Below are 19,183 nucleotides of genomic sequence, written 5' to 3' on the forward strand. Positions count from 1 at the left end.
GTAAAATCGAATTAGAGGCCCAAGTCAACGAAATGCTTGCAAATGGGCTCATCCGCCCTAGCCAAAGCCCGTTTTCATCCCCAGTGCTTTTAGTTCGAAAAAAAAAAGGTTCTTGGCGGTTTTGTGTGGACTATCGTAACCTCAATGCCATCACCATCAAAGACTGTTTTCCCATTCCGGTCGTGGATGAGTTGTTGGACGAGCTTCACGGGGCTAAGTACTTCACAAAGTTAGATCTCCGGGCGGGATACCATCAAATTCGAATGTGTGAGGCCGACATCCACAAAACCGCTTTCCGAACACATGAAGGCCATTATGAATTTGTGGTAATGCCATTCGGCCTCTCTAACGCCCCTTCTACTTTCCAAGTTTTAATGAACCATGTGTTTAAGCCTCTTTTGTGCAAATTTGTTATAGTTTTTTTTTAGGGCAAATTACTGGTCACTCCCTCAACTTTTGGGGAGTCGACAGTTCAGTCCCTCGTAGCATAATTTGAACAAGTAGCTCCTCGAACATTCAATTCTCGCACAATTTGGTCCTTCCGTTAACTGGCTGTTAAAAAGCTCCGTTAACTTGCTGAGCTGGCACATTTTTCCATGCCAACTCAGCTGATGCATGCCATGTCAATGGAAAAATCAAGAGGGCAGTCCCTGTACTTCATGTTATTCACTAAAAGAAAATCAAAATTAATGCCTCCAAAATTGAGATCCTATTTCCCTGTCATGTTCACAGATTCAGTAATATTTCTGGAAATTGAAGCATCCATAAATTTGAAGCATAATAAATGGAAGAAAAACAAACATTCACCTACATTCATAATCAACCCCTAAACCAAAAAATACATTGTATCGTCAATATTAGCCAGCCATTGAACAAAGCTCTAACTTACCAAAAACAAGCAGTCCCTGTACTTCATGTTATTCACTAAAAGAAAATCAAAATTAATGCCTCCAAAATTGAGATCCTATTTCCCTGTCATGTTCACAGATTCAGTAATATTTCTGGAAATTGAAGCATCCATAAATTTGAAGCATAATAAATGGAAGAAAAACAAACATTCACCTACATTCATAATCAACCCCTAAACCAAAAAATACATTGTATCGTCAATATTAGCCAGCCATTGAACAAAGCTCTAACTTACCAAAAACAAGCAGTCCCTAGAGCATTACATCCTCCAATTGTTCAAGTACTAATATGTTTGGAATTAAATTTAGCTCTAATCATCTTATCAAAAGATTAGAGCTAGCAACCAAGTGACACAACACAAGGTTGCCCAAAAATAGGATGCCTAAAACGTTTTGCTTGGCTAGCTAATATCAAATCCCATTACCGTAAACTATTTTCCATTACCTGAGTTTTGTCTAACCCTTTGAGAGGACCTTGATGGTGTTGCAGCCTGCTTGGTTGATGGATTGGAACCTTGTACAGACCTTGTACTTGTTGGGGCAGATCCAGCTTGTACAGGCCTTGAACTTTGCTGGGTAGATGCAGCTTGTACAGGCCTTGATCTCTTTGGAGTAGACTTGTTTGCTTCCAACTTTGATGCCTTTAAGGCAGCCTTCTTTTTCTGGAGATACACAACATTGCATTATAAGTAAAGTACCCTTTGATACTTTAGACCATAGTAGCAGTACACACAAAAGCATTAGACAAGAGAGTGTATTGTTACCCTTTGATATTCAGCTCTTTTTTTGGCTTTCTGCCTTAACTCGTTTTTGGTCATGGGTGATTTTTTTCCTTGCTTGGACTGCAGCAAACAATAAGGTACGTAAATGACAATTCAATGTAAGCAAAAACCAATAGTTGCCTCAAGTTTGAAATACAAGTTACCTGATTTTTAGATGTTTGTTCTTCTTGTGTATTAAGCTTCCTCTTCTTATTAACAACAGCAGCCTTTTCCTTTGGTGGTAAATGTCTTTGACATGTTTTCAAGTTGTGACCTACTTGCTTACAATTGCTACACCTTAGGGATCTTTGCACTCTTGCAAGTTTAACACCACCTTCCTGAACCCTTTCTGAAGCATCCTTCATTCTTGCTATTTTGGGCCTTCCGGGCTGCCTTGAATATTGTGGAGGCAAAATAGCAGGATCTTTAGTTCTTGACCACAAATCCATGCTATTTACAGGTTGGATGAGGTTGTTATAGATACTCATGTAGGTCTTCTTCAAATAGCATGCTGCCACATAATCATCTGGATCATGCCTCTTTAAGTAAATGGCAGAGATAGCATGCTTGCATGGAATTCCAGACAAGTCCCACCGCCTGCAAGTGCATGTCCTCATTCTTAAGTTAACCACATTTTTGGATCCGTCAATGTTCTCTACCTCAGCAATGTCACCTCCATTAAATGTTGGTATGCAATCTGTTCCAGCCCTCAGCTTATTCTTCTCTATAACCACCCTTGGCTTTGGACAGATATTGCCATGATAAGCCTCCATTTTTTCCTTCCTCATTGCAACTCTCTTCATCAATTTGACCCTCAACTCTTCAAACATGGTCACTGGTGGTTTACCCCTTGCCTCCAATATCCAACTATTAAAACTCTCACACAGGTTGTTTATCATGATGTCACAATCCCCATCTGTGTTGAAATATGCTCTGCACCAATGTATTGCAGGCCTATCTTTTGCTGCAATCATTAACCAAGGCATAACATTAAAATCAGTTTAGATATATCAACATATGAACATTCATAATAAAGGATTTTCAAGTACCTGTAAGCCACTTATATGCATCAAAGTCAAGGGCCTTCATATCCTCCATCTCCTTCTGAAAGTAAGGCAAAGTAGTTGATTTTGCGCAAGCCCACATCTGATCTTTCATTACCTTTCCGGGAAATAACTTCGTAAAGTTTGTCCACATGTGCCGGACACAAAATCTGATATGAGCTCTTGGAACAACCTCTTTAAATGCTGGTATGAGGCCTTTTTGCTTATCACTAATGAAGGTCCATCCTCTTCCTTCATGCTCAATGTTCAGATCAGAAACCATTAACTCTAGAAACCACATCCATGAATCCTTGCTTTCTGCCTCAACCATAGCATATGCTATCACCCATGATGTGTTATTGGCATCAATACCAACAGCCGTCAACAATTGACCCCCAAAGCAACTCTTCAGATGTGCACCATCTAAGCCAATAATAGTTCTGCAACCAGCCTTAAAGCCATTCTTAAGAGCCCCCAAACAAATATACATTCTTTTAAATACTGGAAGGTTGCTTGTATTGGGGAAAGCACACTTAATATCAATTGTAGTGGCTGGATCAGCCCTCTGAAGCTCTCTTCCATAATCTCTCAATCTTGCATATTGCTCTTTTATGGATCCTTCTACTTCCAAAAGTGCAGCCCTCTTGGCCCTATAAGCCATTGACCTGGAAACCCTTGCTCTAATGCTAGCTGACATTGTCTTAGCTAGAGATTCTGCATCACCAAACATTTTACAACACATGTTACAAACAAGAAACACTTCCAGAAACTCATTAACATTATTAATCACAAGTGTAGTAAGAGAAATACCTGGTTTCCAGCTCTCATTAAGAGCAATCTGATCTTTAAACTTTGAAGTTAGGTACGTTTGCCTAACCATGTTGTTGTTGAATTTCCTTGTGCATTTGTGAACTGGATCATAGCTTTTGACCATCAATGTGCTCTCATACTGCAGTTTGCTAGCAAAAAGCTCAAATGGACAGTTGTCCTCCTTACAAACCACCCGTATCCTTGTTTTGTCATTCTTAATGAACACATATTCCCAACCTCCTTGAATGGCATACTCCCTCAAGGCATCCCTAAGAATCTGCGCTGTTGCAAACTTCATTTTAAGTTTGAAAGCGGGATTCTTCATATCTGTTTTTGGGTTGAATTCGAGTCCCAGCTCTTCACGTTCCCCATCAGAATTTATAGTATAAACCAACTTCTCATCATCTGAATCATCAACACCAAACATGTCCTCTTCATCAACCCACTGTTTTAAACTTTCATCCACAGTTGACCTGCCCAGAACAGATTCTGGTCTTGTTGCAGTCCCTTCAACATCTTCTTCATTCAACCATTCATCATCATCATCCACCCCATAGTGGTCGTACTCCTCATCATGTGCACAAGGGTCATAATCACTGCCCTCATCCTCCTCACTACTTTCTTCATGCTCACTACATTCCTCACTTTCATATTCTAGACCACCAAATGATTGAAGTTCATCTAAATAATCTATCTCTACATCGTGAAGACCACTTCCTTCATTTTCTTGGACACTTGACTGCTGCCCTATCCCACTTGATTGTTGTTTAGAAGATCCTACTCCTCCACTCGTAAAGTTTATCCCACTTGACTGCTGATTTTTGCTTGTATCATACACCACCAACATCTGTTTTTGGCTTGGATCATGTTCTACCAACTTCTGCTTTCCCTTCTCTTTTGGACCAAGGCCACCAACAATGCTTGCTTGAGTAGATATAGTCTCATCAACCTCCCTAATCACGATTCCCTTGCTTGTACCAGGTCTAGGTGAATCATGCAGCTCTTCAATAACACAAGTTGGCTTCCTTCTAAGCTCATCATCAGGTAACTCTTCTATAATCACACTACTACTCCGACCTTCATTAAACAAGAAGTCCTCGTACATGAAGATGTCATCATCTTCCTCTCCAAACACACTGTGCAACTCCATGTGGTCCAAGTACAATATGATCAACCTCCACTGTGGTACAGCACTACACATGATCATAACATCTATATCTGTTTCCAGCTTTATCAGCTCATCATCTTCATCACCAACTTTATACCAGTAATCAATCCTTTGATTACTATAAGCTGGATTGAGCTGCCTCACCATGTTATCTACCTCAACAAGCGACATTCTATCTTTGTCGACGTTGTCGTAGAAATCCACCTTCCCTCCGACGTATTTACTGTCCCTTATGCACCCTCCATGATACACCTTGACTGTGAAATAGTCGGGGTGACCTGCAATAAATCAACAGATACCATTATTCAACATAGTCGACATATTCAATATAGTCAACAGATACTATGACTCAACATGCCCTTTTAACTTCAGACCAAAATGAATATACCCAACTAACTGGTTGAAATGTAGCATCAATTAACAAGGCACATGACCAATTTTCAATACAAGGAAAATCAAAAGAAAAGAAAGAATAGCTAAAACATTAAGCAAAAGAAAAAACGAAGGAAATAAAGTGAAAAAATTGCAGCTTGTAAGGGGAGCTTCCTACGCCAAATCAAATCAAATTAACCCTGAAAATAGAAAACCAGAAGAAAAAAGAGGATCTAAGCTCAGCTTATCCTCTTCCCCACAGTAGAAAATTGGGGCAAGATGGAAGGAGAAGGGAGGAGACCGAAGGAGAAAAAAAGAGAAAAAATTAACTAAAGGCAGAAACATCAGATCTGAGACTTAGCTCAGGGAAGCACCCATAAATGGTGAGCAGTGCCATCGAATCTCAATAACACGAAGTGGGTTTCAGAGAGAGAAAAAAAATCTACAATACTCTTTAAGGAAATAATTATCCCCAACCACCGAATGCTAGGCTCCATAAAGAGCTACAAGCCAAATACAAAACAACTAACAAGAATCTCCAGTTTTCTAATTGTTCACACATGGCAGACAAAAACAAAACTTTATCTCCATTTTTCCAATTGTTCACACATGGCAGACAAAAAGAAAACCTTGTTTACTTCATGCTAGGACCACAACTAAAAGCTACACAAAAAGGATTATATTAGAAGCCAAACCCAGATTCTCCAACGTCAACTAAACCATTATTAAAAGCCAACCAATATTAAAAGCCAGCACATATGAGATCCAACAATAATTCAAAGTTACTGCAATTAAATAGCCATCATCAAACCCATCATCTCAAAACCCATAAACCAGTGTAAACCCCCAATTTTTTTTTTTCAAAACCTTAGAACTCGAAACCATAACAATAACCATTTTGAAATAGCTGCAGTCTTTTGAAACCACCAAATACAGTTTCAAATCAGCCCCGAAACCCTTGAATTCAAAAATCCCCAATTTCTTTTTCCTAAATCCAAAACCATAGAAACCTGCGATTTTCAATCACTCCAAGTCTGAAGACCAAATCTAAATGCTCAAAACTTACCATAATCAGGGATTTCATCTTTTTCCCCTTCTGAAACTCTTGGAACCCACAAATCAACGTCGTTAACCACCATGTCGCGACCTCTAGCTGTTGGTCTCAGATTCAAATCCCGATTGTGGACACAAAACTCTTTGATATCAGATGAAGGTTTGGGGTTTTACAATTTTCAAAGGCTGTGATTTTGAATGGCATCAGCCTCATGGGTTGTGTGGGATTACGAAGGCTAGCGCTTGAGCATAGAAGATATCGAAGTTTAGGGTTTTTTGGGAGATTAGGATCGAAGACTACCGTAATGAGCCACGGGTATTCATGAGATTTAACAATCCGAGGTGGCGCCACATGGCATAGCCAAGTTGCCACGTCACCCACATAACAGCCACTTCAGACAGCCAGTTAACGGAAGGACCAAATTGTGCGAGAATTGAATGTTCGAGGAGCTACTTGTTCAAATTATGCTACGAGGGACTGAACTGTCGACTCCCCAAAAGTTGAGGGAGTGACCAGTAATTTGCCCTTTTTTTTATGACATATTGATTTATAGTTCGGATTTTACTTCTCACATCAAACACATTGAGGAAGTTTTCCGATTATTACACTGTCATCAATTAAAAGTCAAACTATCCAAGTGTGCTTTTGCTCAACAATCTGTTCATTACTTGGGTCATGTGATTACATGTGAAGGGGTCTCTATGGACCCAGAAAAAGTTCAATGCCTTACAGATTGGCCCAAGCCCAAGACAGTAAAAGGCTTGCGAGGTTTTTTGGGCCTTGCTGGGTACTATAGACGATTTGTCCAGCATTTCGGCCTTATAGCCCATCCTCTCACAACTATGCTGAAGAAAGACAGTTTTCTCTGGACACCCGAAGCGGAGGATGCCTTCACACGGCTCAAATTGGCTGTCACCACCGCGCCGGTCCTTGCTATGCCGGATTTCACAAAGCCTTTCACTGTCGAAACCGATGCCTCCGGCCTAGGCATCGGCGCGGTCCTGTCTCAACAAAAACACCCAGTGGCCTACTTCAGCAAGGCGTTGTCACCAAAGAATCAGATTTTATCGGTGTATGACAACGAGATGTTAGCTATCCTCTATGCAATTGATAAATGGCGTCCTTACCTGCTGGGCAGCCAATTTACAATCTTAACAGATCACCAAACATTGAAGCATCTGTTGGACCAACGCATCACCACTCCCTCCCAGCACAAATGGTTGGCTAAGCTCCTTGGGTATGATTATAAAATCGAGTACCGGTCTGGCCGTCTCAACACAGTTCCGGATGTTCCCTCTCGGCGCCAAGAGCTTTGCGCCCTTCAAGCAGTCTCTTCTCCTATGTTTGACAGTTTAGCACAGATTCAACAAGCTTACCTCCGGCACCCATAAGCACAGCTTATTACCCAATCTCTTCAACAAGGCCAACAATCCAGAAAGCATTTTTCCTTGCAAGACAACAAGCTGCTCTACAAAGGGAAGCTATTCATACCTCAAACTTCCGAGTGGCGAACCAAAGTCTTACACGAATTTCATGCCTCATACGAAGCCGGCCACTCCGTCTACCTTCGAACCTTCGTCTGCCTCTCCTGAAACTTTGCCTGGCCGGGTATCCGGAAGGATGTGAAGACTTTTATTGCATCTTGTGATCAGTGCCAACGTCAAAACTATGAAGCCATACATCCTCCCAGACTACTTCAACCACTTCCAATTCCGGATGAAGTCTTCTGTGACATATCCATGGACTTCGTGGACGGGCTACCCCTCTTCCCAAGGTATGAACGCCATTTTGGTGGTAGTCGATCGACTATCCAAATACGGTCACTTCATCCCTATCAAGCACCCGTACACGGCCTCCTAGATCGCTGAAGTCTTCCTCAAGGAAGTGTTCCGCCTTCATGGCATGCCCCGCTCCATCGTCTCCGATCGCGATCCCATCTTCCTTAGCAATTTCTGGGCTTCCTTCTTCAAATTACAAGGCACGAAGTTATGCAAAAGTTCAGCCTATCACCCCCAATCCGACGGTCAAACTGAGGTTGTCAACCGATCATTGGAGCACTACCTTCGGTGCTTTGTTGCGGACAAGCCCTCATCTTGGCACGGTCTCATCCATTGGGCGGAGTGGTGGTACAACACCTCCTACCACTCCACCATCAACATGACTCCATTCCAGGCCCTCTACGGCACCCCACCACCTTCAATCACCATATACTTACCCGGCTCCACCGTTGTGCACGCCGTGGATGTCGCCTTGCGCAGTCGAGACGAGCTGTTGCAAACCTTGAAACTTCACATGTCCATGGCCCAGAATCGGATGAAACAGATTGCCGACAAATCACGAACTGAGTGGGAATTTGCCATTGGCGATTGGGTCTTTCTAAAGCTTCACCCATACCGCCTAAAATCCCTCATCAAACGACCTTCTCACAAGCTAGCCCCAAGATTTTACGGGCCCTTCAAGGTCGTTGACCGCATCAGAGCAGTGGCCTACAAATTGGAGCTGCCACCGGCCTCAAAGATACACCCGGTCTTCCATGTATCCTTGCTGAAACGCCGGATCGGTGACTTTGCTCCCAACTCCCAGACGTTGCCTCAGTTCGATGAAAAGGATGAAATTGTGTGGTCTGCAGAACGCGTGCTCGATATGGCTGTCATCCAGAAACGTGGTCGACCTGTCACCCAATGCCTGGTGCAATGGGTCGGTATGCCTGTTGATGATGCGACATGGGAGGAGGCTCAGTCCATCGTGGCCCGTTTCCCACACTTCGGCATCCGTGGTCGGCCTGCCTCTCAAGAGGGCGGGACTTGTTAGGACAAGCCCACCTAAGATCCCATAATCCTTGTGTAATAGCCCATTAGGCCCAGCAGCTTAGCTTAGCCATACAAGCTGGGAATGACGTCTTGGTGGTCCTGTACCAAACGTCCCTTTCTTCTTTTGTCCTGATGGGAATGCCATCTATATCTGTATTCAAACTGCCAAGAGTTGGCATGGATTAATGATGATGAATCTTTAAACTTCATTTTACCTTTCTTTGTCTCTCTGCACCCAACACTGTGCTCGGATTCTGGCTCCATTAGCACCAAAGCGAAAAAAGGTTTCCTAGGACAGTGTGATCTTCGATTGAAGATATCATATGCAACACGCGTCAAGAAAAACGCAGAGCACGTGATAGTCTTGATGAACCTTACGGTAACGGACCACATGCCCGACCCACAAACAAAGGAAAAGGATGTGACATTAGCCCAAATAGGACAAACACCATAATCAAACGTTTAATAAAAGCCCACATCAAAATTGTGACATCATATGCATGCATGGAAAACAAAGTCATGAAACTTGTCAACAAGTAAATTATTAAGGACACTGTATAAAAAAAAATATAAAAAAAAAAAGTAAATTATTAAGGACCCTCAAGCTCAGCCATGGCGCGTGCGACTCAGTGAGCTCTACAAATGACCGTGGAGCTTTTTACCTTACAGTAAATTATGTATAAAAATACATATGGTCACTCATCACTCATCAGAGCTCAAAGGTGAGCATTTTGAAGTTTTGCCTTTCCAGAAATGACGAAAAATTGGGGTTAGAATTAAATGCGTAGGGTTTATTTTGCCTCAACTTACAGTGATTATTAAACTTTTTTTTTTTCTAGAAGTTGTTAATTAGAAAATTATTCCTGGAGCTATAATTTGACTTTGATTTCATGATATTTATGTGCTCTACATCATATGGGTTGTTCTCTTCCCAAACTCTAAACTGTAATTTAATTGGTACAAGCAACAGCAGATAATTTGATAATTATGTATATCCTACCTACCAGCTGCATTATATATGCATGCATTATTCAATATGTAGAATTGCTTAATCAATATGCAATCATAAAGTCTTGTACTTCGAATAGAAAACAAAATTCCCAACCATTCATGGGAATTCCATATTGATGTGGGGCTTAAGCTTTACATATGCATAGCACTCCATCATAATATTCTCCCAAGCTAGGAATCTTTCCTTTTCTTTTACTTTTCATTGCTAAAGCATTTGTTCTTAATCCTCACAACATCATCGATGAGAATATTTATACAATAAATAATGTAAATTGTCCTAAGACTTAATTTACAAGTGTTTATTGATATAAAAACATAAATAAATTCAAACGATCTCAAACAAGTCTCTTTATATAGATTAGAAGTAGGTAATCTAATATATATGCTTTCAAAAAATATTTATTTCACTCATCTATTCTTCGTTCTAATAAATTCATCTAACATATTATAATATGGATAGAAAATTCAAAAATTAGGACAGAAATATAGAAACCCATACCCACCTTTAAATTTCTACTATGGAATATTTTGATAAGGTTTCATAAAAATGTTATTTATTGGCTGATTGTGAGATATCTTTAGCCATAAAAGTAGACAAAGGACCAACCAAGCAATAAGACAAAATCCGCCCAGTCGCTATAAACTCGCGTGGATTAATAGAAAACTTCAAAGAAGAAGGGCGTTTACGTAATTCGCCATTAGACCAGAACCCATTTTAGACTTGGAACCGAGTAGAAGAAGAAGAACAAAGCACCCATGAAGTTTTCAAGTTTTCAACTTCTCGGTAAAGCCCAGAAACAGTAACAGACAAAAAGAGAAGCGTAGAAGTTCAGCACGGTCTCTCTCTCTCTCTCTCAAAGAAAAGGTATTAACTTTACTACCCAACAAAGCAATTTGCTTCTTTATTCTGTTCTTGAAGAGAAAACAACTGTTTTGGTAGCTGAGAAGAGTAACAAATGAGGCTTGGAATATAATGTTAGTAAACCCAGTTTGTAGAATTCTGGTTGAAGTTGGGATCTTTCTTCATTGCTTATCTGTTTTCAGTCATTTTTTCTTCACTGATTCAGAAATGTGAAATCTGATTAGGATTGTAGTGGTGAAGTAGTTTGTGTTTTTGAATGCTTCAAGTTTCTGTCTTTGCATGTAGGCTGTAGTTCATAGTGTATCTGTGTAATGATTGTGGCTGTTTGTTCATTGTGTAATGATTGGCTTGTTTCTGCATGATGAGATATTTTGTTGGATATGATTCATTTGAGTTGGAAAGTCCAACATGCAAGGCCCAATTTGTCTTTTTGGTTTGTTAATCTAAGCCAATTTCTTGCAATAGATTTCTGTATTGTTGCATTTGAACTCTTGTTTGGTTTGGATGGGATTTTGGAACAATTGATTGCTGTCTGTGTTTAATTCTGAGGTTATAAAGTATTGAGATCATTTTGCCAAGTAGGAAATCTGCTCGCTTATTTGATGTTGCATTGTCGTGATTAGTTGTGATTGTGGACAATGTGCAGGGTGGATTATGTTTGTCGAAAGTTGGCTAACAATCACTAGAGTGGTTTCTCAAAATGGGTCAGGAGCTTTTATCTTTTTGTCCAACAGAAGTGAAGAGATTGCTGTGGATTGTGGGGATGTTGTTTGCTTTGATTTTGGTCCTCCAGCATCTTGAACTTCCATACGGTAGTAATTTATCATCTGTACTTACGGCTGGACAGGTTCCAGTGGAGAAAAATAGTAGCTTCCGAGCTAGAGACCCATCATCTACTGTTAATATGGTTGGCAATGAGTCAGTTTCTAATGGTTTGGACGATACTGCTACACATCCATTTCATGAGATAGCTAACAATAATATGACTTCTGATTTGGTATCAGACGGAAGTGGAGGCTCAGAAAGAACTTTAGAAATAGACGAGGATGAAGATGAATCTGGAAGTTTGGTAAAGGAAAATACTACCGATATTACTCTTTCAGAAGGGAGGACTGAGAAGGGGAGTAATACTACAGACCCAGGTGGAAATGAAAATACTGGTTTTCCAACCACTCCACCCGCATACCCACGGGTGAATCCATCACTTAATACATCTCCTGTAGTTGTTGAAACAGATGTTGGAGCTCCCATTATATCTGTTGACTCAAATGTGACTTTAGTAGAGAAAGATCAAACGCCCTCTTCTGAGAAAACTGACAAATCTGAGCAACTGCATAGTGGCCTCAACGAAACAGGAAAGGATTCTTCAGTGCCCAGAGTCCCTGTAGTGAACAAAGTGCCAGAGGTTCCGTCATTGGAAGTATATACAATATCTGATATGAACAAGCTGTTACATCATAGTTGGACCTCGTACCATTCAGTGGTATGTTTGAAAATTTTCAGCTCTATGTTATTTCAAGGTGATTAGTTCTGAGAATGCTTCAGCTCCTTATTCTTTTTTTCTCTTCTTTTTTCCCCTTTCTTTTTGTTGCAGATACCACAATGGTCTTCACCCGCTGACCAAGAGATGCAAGATGCAGCATCACAGATTGAAAATGCACCCATCATAAAGAATGATCCAAATCTTTATGCTCCTCTTTATCGGAATCTTTCTATGTTTAAAAGGTAAGCTAAATGTAATAGCAGGTGTGTTAGTTCCTCGTGGTGCAATCATTGTCTAGAACTCTAGAAGTTATTGGAACTGCATTGTTTATGCAAAAGTTTTCTTACTGAACTAGTTATTATTAGGAATATATCTTCATGAGCAGGTAACATTTGGGTTCAAATGATAATTTTTGAGATATATTGTTATCTTGAACTGTTGGCTGTTACTTTTTCTTATTGAAAAATCACAAATCACTCTATTTCTTTCAAAGCATTTATAATCCATGTTATTGAAACCATACGATTAACTAGTGTTCTGAAGTGATAATGAACCATCTTATCTCTTCGCAGGAGCTATGAATTAATGGAGAGCACTCTTAAAGTATACGTTTACAGGGAAGGACAAAGACCTATAATGCATACACCGGTACTCAAAGGGATATATGCTTCTGAGGGATGGTTCATGAAGCAGCTCGAAGATCACAAAAGATTTGTTACTAAAGACCCTCAGAAAGCGCACCTGTATTACTTACCTTTTAGCTCTCGAATGTTAGAGGAAAGACTATATGTGCAAGGATCACACAGTCATAAGAATCTAATAGAGTATTTGAAGAACTACTTGGACATGATTGCAGGGAAATATCCTTTCTGGAATAGAACTGGTGGAGCAGATCATTTCCTTGTTGCTTGCCATGACTGGGTATGCTTGTTATCATTCGTGTAGAGTCTAGTTTGTGAGTTAAAAGACAACTAATTTCCACATGCATGACATGGCATTTCAAAGGAATTGATTTTGCATTGCATTTTCATTAATTTTCCCAAGTGCATCTTTCTGACTGCCAATTATTTTGGTCACTATCTGAATACTTGCTAAAAATTATTGAAAGTTTCCCTCTTGGTTGATGCCCAGTGACTTTGTTGTAGATGTTGGATATGCAATTTTATTTACAGGCAGCATTCAAATCCAAACTTCAGTTCATATTCTAACACATCTTATCCATATGCTTTCTAACAATGAACTGCTACTGCCTCAGGCCCCGTCAGAAACCAAGAAATACATGGCTAAGTGCATTAGAGCCCTCTGCAATGCTGATATGAAAGAAGGTTTTGTATTTGGCAAGGACGCATCTCTTCCAGAAACGTATGTCCAGAATTCCAAGAATCCTCTCAGAGATCTTGGAGGCAACCGTCCTTCCAAGAGGTCCATACTTGCTTTTTTTGCTGGTAGCATGCATGGTTATGTACGGCCGATTCTGTTGCAGCATTGGGAAAACAAAGATCCCGACATGAAAATCTTTGGTCGGTTGCCGAAGAGCAAAGGCAACAAGATCTACGTGCGTCATATGAAGAGCAGCAAGTACTGCATTTGCGCAAAGGGTTACGAAGTGAACAGTCCTAGAGTGGTAGAGGCCATTTTCTACGAGTGTGTTCCGGTGATTATATCAGACAATTTTGTGCCTCCATTTTTCGAAGTTCTGAAATGGGAGTCGTTTGCTGTTTTCGTGTTGGAGAAAGATATTCCAAATTTGAAGGATATACTGCTTTCAATCCCAAAGAAGAGATATCTGCAGATGCAAATGAGAGTAAAAAGGGTACAACAGCATTTTCTGTGGCATGCTAGGCCTGAGAAGTATGACATTTTTCATATGATACTCCACTCTATTTGGTACAATAGACTCCATCAGATAAAACCCAGATGACATTGAAACATTCTAGTCCTGTAAAATTGTAAATGCTGTATTCCTTGTTCTTTTTTTTTTTTTGGTGTTGAATTCTCAAGGAAAATTTTGGTACATGAATTGGTTAAATTATTTTGTATTTACATGAATAATGAATTGGAGGCATATAAATGTCAACTTCTCGGAAAGGCCAAAACCCGTGACAGAGGAGCGTAGAAGCTCGGCTACGTTTCTCTCAAACCAATGCATTTCCTTTAGTCCCCAATAATGTAATTACCTTCTTTATTCATATCCCAAGCTTCATTAGTTTCTTGCTCTTCTAATTTCCACAACTTCTCAGCTACCAAACAGTAGGTTTTTTTAGGTCAGGGATATAATGTTAGAAGCCAAACCCAGTCTGTAGAATTCCATTGAGAATTGGGATCTTGCTTCATTGTTTCTCTGTTCTCGATCATTCTTTTCTTCATTCTGTCAGAAATGTTACCTAATTTGGATAGTCTTGTTGCAGTGGTGAAGTCTGCGTTTTTGACTGCCTCAAGTTCCTATTCTTTTCTTCATTTTTCACCTACAAACGACCAAAATTAATTTATTTTATATCATTTTTTAATGCATGATGAGATATATATTCTCTTATTCTCTTGAAGTTGATCGGATGAACTAGCAATTAGGAAATGTAAGAGTAAAGGGTTTGTTGTTTAGTTGTTGATGAGCATATATGAAACACAATTTATTTCTCTTCTCAATAGTTACATTTTGGTGATTGTGGAAAATGTGCAGGATGGATAATGGTTGTTGAAAGTTGGCCAACATTTGTTATAGTAGTTTCTCAAAATGGTTCTGGGGATTTTTTTCTTTTTGTCCAAGGGAAAACAGGAGATTGCTGTGGATTGTGGGGACGATGTTTGCTGTGCTTATAGTTATCCAGCATCTTCATCCATTATCATATGTATTTTGGGCTAAAAAGGTTCCGGTGGAAGGGAAAACCAGCTTCCAAGCTAAAGATCTACCATCTAATGTTGATATAGTTGGTAATGTGTCGGTTTCTAATGGTTTCAACTACACTGCTACATATGCATTTCATAAGATAGCTAATACTAGCACCTCTAGTTTTGTATCAGAAGAAAGTGGAGGCTTAATTAGACAGAAATTTAGACACTCTGGAGTTGTCAATATATCTGTTGGAGAGGAAAGATCCCACATTGGAAAAGTGACAAATAAAATATAACTTATAAGTGGGTGGCTCTTACCCAATTGTACCGAGGCCTTTTGTGATTAAAACCCAACACCTAACGGGTGGTTAAGTTGGGACAGTATCGGTACAATGGTGGGCCACTGGCCACGCTTGTCGCTGTTTAACATGGTATCAGAGCGGGTCCCTCTCCAATTGCGTCTCCACGTAGGCACGTATCATGAGCCTAAATTGGGGTTCCTTGTATTGCCATTGAAATGAAATTACCAAGTGTCCAATGTGGGCCTTGGATTGTATTGACCAAGTCTCCAATATGAGACTTGTGTCCCAATTTCCAATATGGGAATTGGATGAATGAAGTTCACGTGCAACCTAGCTCTAGGTCTGACTTGTATTTCACGTGTAATCGCTAGGATTGATTTATCCTTTACCACTTGCATCATCGCTCAGACTGACTTGGTCAAGTACATGCTGTCGCGGCCTATTCTGAGAGGCCGCATTGCCAAATGGGTATTGGCTTTATCTGAATTCTCGCTACAGTACGTGCCACAAAAGGCCGTAAAGGGACAGGCTATCGCAAATTTCCTGGCACACCACCCTACCTTGGACATCCCCGTAGTGAAGGAGTTAGAGATAGCAGTTGTAACCATCACTCGGCCAGATTTAGCGCGCATCCCAGAATACGCTGTCCGGTATCAAGCCACAGTTTCCTTGCAGCCCTGGATACTGTACTTTGATGGTTCAAGAACGGAAACGTTAGCAGGGGCAGGGATCGTTCTGGAGAATCCAGCGGGCGATCGTTTTTCTTATTCTTTCCAGCTGGAGTTCAAATGTACAAACAATCAAGCAAAGTATGAGGCCCTGATCATTGGCCTAGAGGTTCTGCTAGAGTTGGGAGTAAGGGACGTTCAGGTACACGGCGACTCTTTGCTTATAATCAACCAGCTCCACGGAAAGTACAAGTGCGAAAGCCTTTTGCTTATACCCTATTTGCATCGCGCCATTGAGCTTCTGGATCAATTCGATGAGGCGGATTTGGAGCACATACCCCGTGAGCGCAACTTTGCGGCCAATGAGCTCGCTCAATTGGCTACAGGCATTACATTGAAGTATGGCGTTCGCGAGCGCATCCTGAAGGTCGAGCGCCGCACACTGCCTTCGTGGCTCGCGCGGCCTGACCCACCGGATGATCCAGTTGTCGCGGTTCTCGAGCCTATTGACGTCGATTGGCGCATTCCGCTGATTGACTACCTCAAGCAACCAGACCCTACAGCAGACAGGAAGACTCGTTTTCTTTCCTTGAATTATTTCCTCAGAGGTGACGAGCTGCGACGACGTGGGGAAGATGGCATAGACTTTCGCTGTGTCTATGGCCGCGAAGCCAAGAGGTTGATGCGCGAAGCGCACACGGGAGTATGTGGCGCCCATCAAGCAGGCCCCAAGATGTGTTGGCTTATCAGAAGACATGGGTATTATTGGCCCAGCATTTTGAAGGACTGTATCGCGTTCGCGAAAGGTTGCCAAGACTGTCAGGCGCATGGTCCAGTGCAACACATTCCCAATATTCCCATGCAACCCATTATTAAACCTTGGCCTGCCCGAGGCTGGGCTTTGGACTTGATTGGGATGATTCACCCTCATTCCTCGCTCCAGCATAAGTTCATCATTGTAGCCACTGATTTCTTCACGAAATGGGTTGAGGCTGAACCTTTGAAGGAAGCTTCCGGCGCTACCATTCGCCAGTTTATCTTTCAGAATATTATTTGCAGGTTTGGCATTCCAGAAGTGTTGGTCTCAGACAGGGGGGCAGCATTTATGGGCGGCGAGGTAGAGAAACTTGTCAAGGACTTGGGCATCCAGTTCGTCCACAGCACACCATATTACGCCCAATCCAATGGTCAGGCAGAGGCCAGTAACAAGATTATTATCACCTTGCTCAAGAAGATGCTTGTTGAAAACCCTAGACAGTGGCACGATACGTTGTATGAGACCTTATGGGCTTATCGTACCTCCAAGAGGAATCCCACTGCTACGACCCCCTATGCACTAATGTTCGGTCATGATGCCATCTTACCGTTGGAGATCAACGTCCAGTCTCTGCGCGTCCAAGATCAGCATCACTTGATCGGGGAAGATTACGTTCAGGCGATGTGGCAAGAACACGAAGATCTCAACGAGCAACGCTTGGCAGCTTTGGACAACTTGGTTTTGGAAAAGCAACGGATTGCTCGCGCCCATGACAAGAGGACGCGTGGCCGTAGTTACAAAGAGGGTGACTTGGTTTGGAAGGCTGTTTTGCCTTTTGGCGAGAAGTTGACCGGTCGCGGTAAATGGACTCCGCGATGGGAAGGACCCTTCGTTGTTCATCGCATTCTGGAGCGCGGGGCCTTTCACCTCAAAGATTTGGATGGCGACCTCCACCGCAATCCCATTAACGGGCGGTTCCTGAAGAAATATTACCCTAGTGTTTGGGAGTTTGAAGATCCACCAGAACAACCTTCTTCTCAGACCGGGGGGCAACCTTAGTCTCCCCAGGTTCGCTTCATCCATATTCAGGCCTTTTCCGTGGCCTTAGTATCCTGTACTTGCCTCACCTACGCATACTAGGGGGCAACACTCTGTACATTCAGGCCTTATCTGAGGCTTTAAATTTGGCCTTATTTGAGGCTTTAGTTTCGGTCGACAATTTCAAATTTCTTGTTATTGTTGTCGATTTTTCTTTTCTTTGACATTATGGTGTTAAGAATGCATGTAATGGCCTATACCTGAGGCCTTATTTTATACGTTGATTTTGCAAACAGCGTTAAAAACTTTCATTCATAAAGTGGCTTCGCGGCCAAAAAGCAATACAAAGTGCAAATCAAAATAATTACATTTGCGGTTTACAAGGCCAGAAGTGGCTTAGAGTAAAAACCATAAAGTTACAGATCTACTGAGAGTTTCTGATCTTGTGGCAGCGAAGGGGCTGTGCTCGGGCATTCACAATCTCCCTCTCTTCACCCACATGCCTCCTCTGATCTGAGTTGCAGCCGCTACCGTCTGTACCGGACCAAAAAGGAAGGAAATAATCCATCGCAACCCTTTTGGTTGGATTACCCTCCGGGATGGAGATGGTCTTCACAGAGAGCGCGACTCACAACCACATCTACCTCCAGGGGAAAAACATAAGTCACGCAGTCAGACCCTGGAGGTAGGCTACGGAGCAAGAACAGGCGACCCATATTGGTCTTCCGCCCTTCTTCCTCCTGCTCCACGCGGGCAATCTGAGAGAGGGGACCCCTCAGAATCGGGTTCCGCCGCGGCGGGAGCACCACATGTTCTTCAGTCTAAATGAAACCGGTGGATTTCACCGCGACTTCCAGAGACCAAAGACATGTGGTTGGACCTGAGGTTAGGCCATAAGACCTACCCAGGTATTGAGGTTAAGCCATAAGGCCTAAGAATTTGAGGCTAAGGCTAATATCGTGAGGAGAAGATTGTAAAAACTGGAGAAAGAGAAGTAGAGATTGTGATACTATCTCTGGGGAACCCATATTCAATTGTGTATATCATCTCCCCAGAGTGCAGGTATTTATAGTGCCAGTCTCAGTGGCCTTGACCGTACGATGGGTGGTTGTGATGGCGTGTTGGAGAGGAAATATTCCACATTGGAAAAGTGACAAATAAAATATAACTTATAAGTGGGTGGCTCTTACCCAATTGTACCGAGGCCTTTTGTGATTAAAACCCAACACCTAACGGGTGGTTAAGTTGGGACAGTATCGGTACAATGGTGGGCCACTGGCCACGTTTGTCGCTGTTTAACAATATCT

The 19,183-nt window shown here is 41.7% G+C and overlaps 2 protein-coding genes across 5 annotated transcripts; one reads left to right on the forward strand and one right to left on the reverse strand.

The window, feature by feature from the left end:
• Positions 1-431: 431 nt before the first annotated feature.
• Positions 432-6,713, reverse strand: LOC133739371 (uncharacterized). Of its 3 annotated transcripts, XM_062167153.1 has the most exons (7): positions 6,129-6,713; positions 3,523-4,968; positions 2,719-3,426; positions 1,834-2,633; positions 1,673-1,750; positions 1,354-1,570; positions 432-972 (listed from the first exon to the last, which is right to left on the reverse strand). In XM_062167153.1, the coding sequence occupies exons 1-7, from the start codon at positions 6,199-6,201 to the stop codon at positions 965-967; spliced, it is 3,330 nt and encodes a 1,109-aa protein (XP_062023137.1). In that variant the 5' UTR covers positions 6,202-6,713; the 3' UTR covers positions 432-964. The 3 variants fall into 3 exon arrangements, with proteins under 3 accessions (XP_062023137.1, XP_062023136.1, XP_062023138.1); XM_062167152.1 differs by lacking the exon at positions 432-972 and having other exon boundaries at positions 1,043-1,570; positions 6,129-6,712; XM_062167154.1 differs by lacking the exons at positions 432-972; positions 6,129-6,713 and adding an exon at positions 5,437-5,530 and having other exon boundaries at positions 1,043-1,570.
• Positions 6,714-10,647: 3,934 nt separating this feature from the next.
• Positions 10,648-14,296, forward strand: LOC133739372 (probable glycosyltransferase At5g03795). 2 transcript variants are annotated; one of them, XM_062167155.1, is made up of 5 exons: positions 10,648-10,802; positions 11,446-12,282; positions 12,394-12,524; positions 12,855-13,203; positions 13,538-14,296. In XM_062167155.1, exons 2-5 carry the CDS (start codon positions 11,500-11,502, stop codon positions 14,201-14,203), a joined length of 1,929 nt encoding a protein of 642 aa, XP_062023139.1. In that variant the 5' UTR covers positions 10,648-10,802; positions 11,446-11,499; the 3' UTR covers positions 14,204-14,296. The 2 variants fall into 2 exon arrangements, with proteins under 2 accessions (XP_062023139.1, XP_062023140.1); XM_062167156.1 differs by having other exon boundaries at positions 10,791-10,912.
• Positions 14,297-19,183: the final 4,887 nt, after the last annotated feature.

The sequence above is a fragment of the Rosa rugosa genome, chromosome 3 (genome assembly GCF_958449725.1).
Source record: "Rosa rugosa chromosome 3, drRosRugo1.1, whole genome shotgun sequence".
Classification (NCBI taxonomy): domain Eukaryota; kingdom Viridiplantae; phylum Streptophyta; class Magnoliopsida; order Rosales; family Rosaceae; genus Rosa; species Rosa rugosa.

Coding starts and splice junctions, on each gene's coding strand:
- LOC133739371 (XM_062167152.1), bottom strand. CDS start 6,201: ATGGTGGTTAACGACGTTGATTTGTGGGTTCCAAGAGTTTCAGAAGGG. Junction 3,427..3,522: donor TAATGAGAGCTGGAAACCAG/GTATTTCTCTTA, acceptor TTGGTGATGCAG/AATCTCTAGCTAAGACAATG. Junction 2,634..2,718: donor TGCATATAAGTGGCTTACAG/GTACTTGAAAAT, acceptor TAATGATTGCAG/CAAAAGATAGGCCTGCAATA.
- LOC133739372 (XM_062167155.1), top strand. CDS start 11,500: ATGGGTCAGGAGCTTTTATCTTTTTGTCCAACAGAAGTGAAGAGATTG. Junction 12,283..12,393: donor GGACCTCGTACCATTCAGTG/GTATGTTTGAAA, acceptor TTTTTGTTGCAG/ATACCACAATGGTCTTCACC. Junction 13,204..13,537: donor TTGTTGCTTGCCATGACTGG/GTATGCTTGTTA, acceptor CTACTGCCTCAG/GCCCCGTCAGAAACCAAGAA.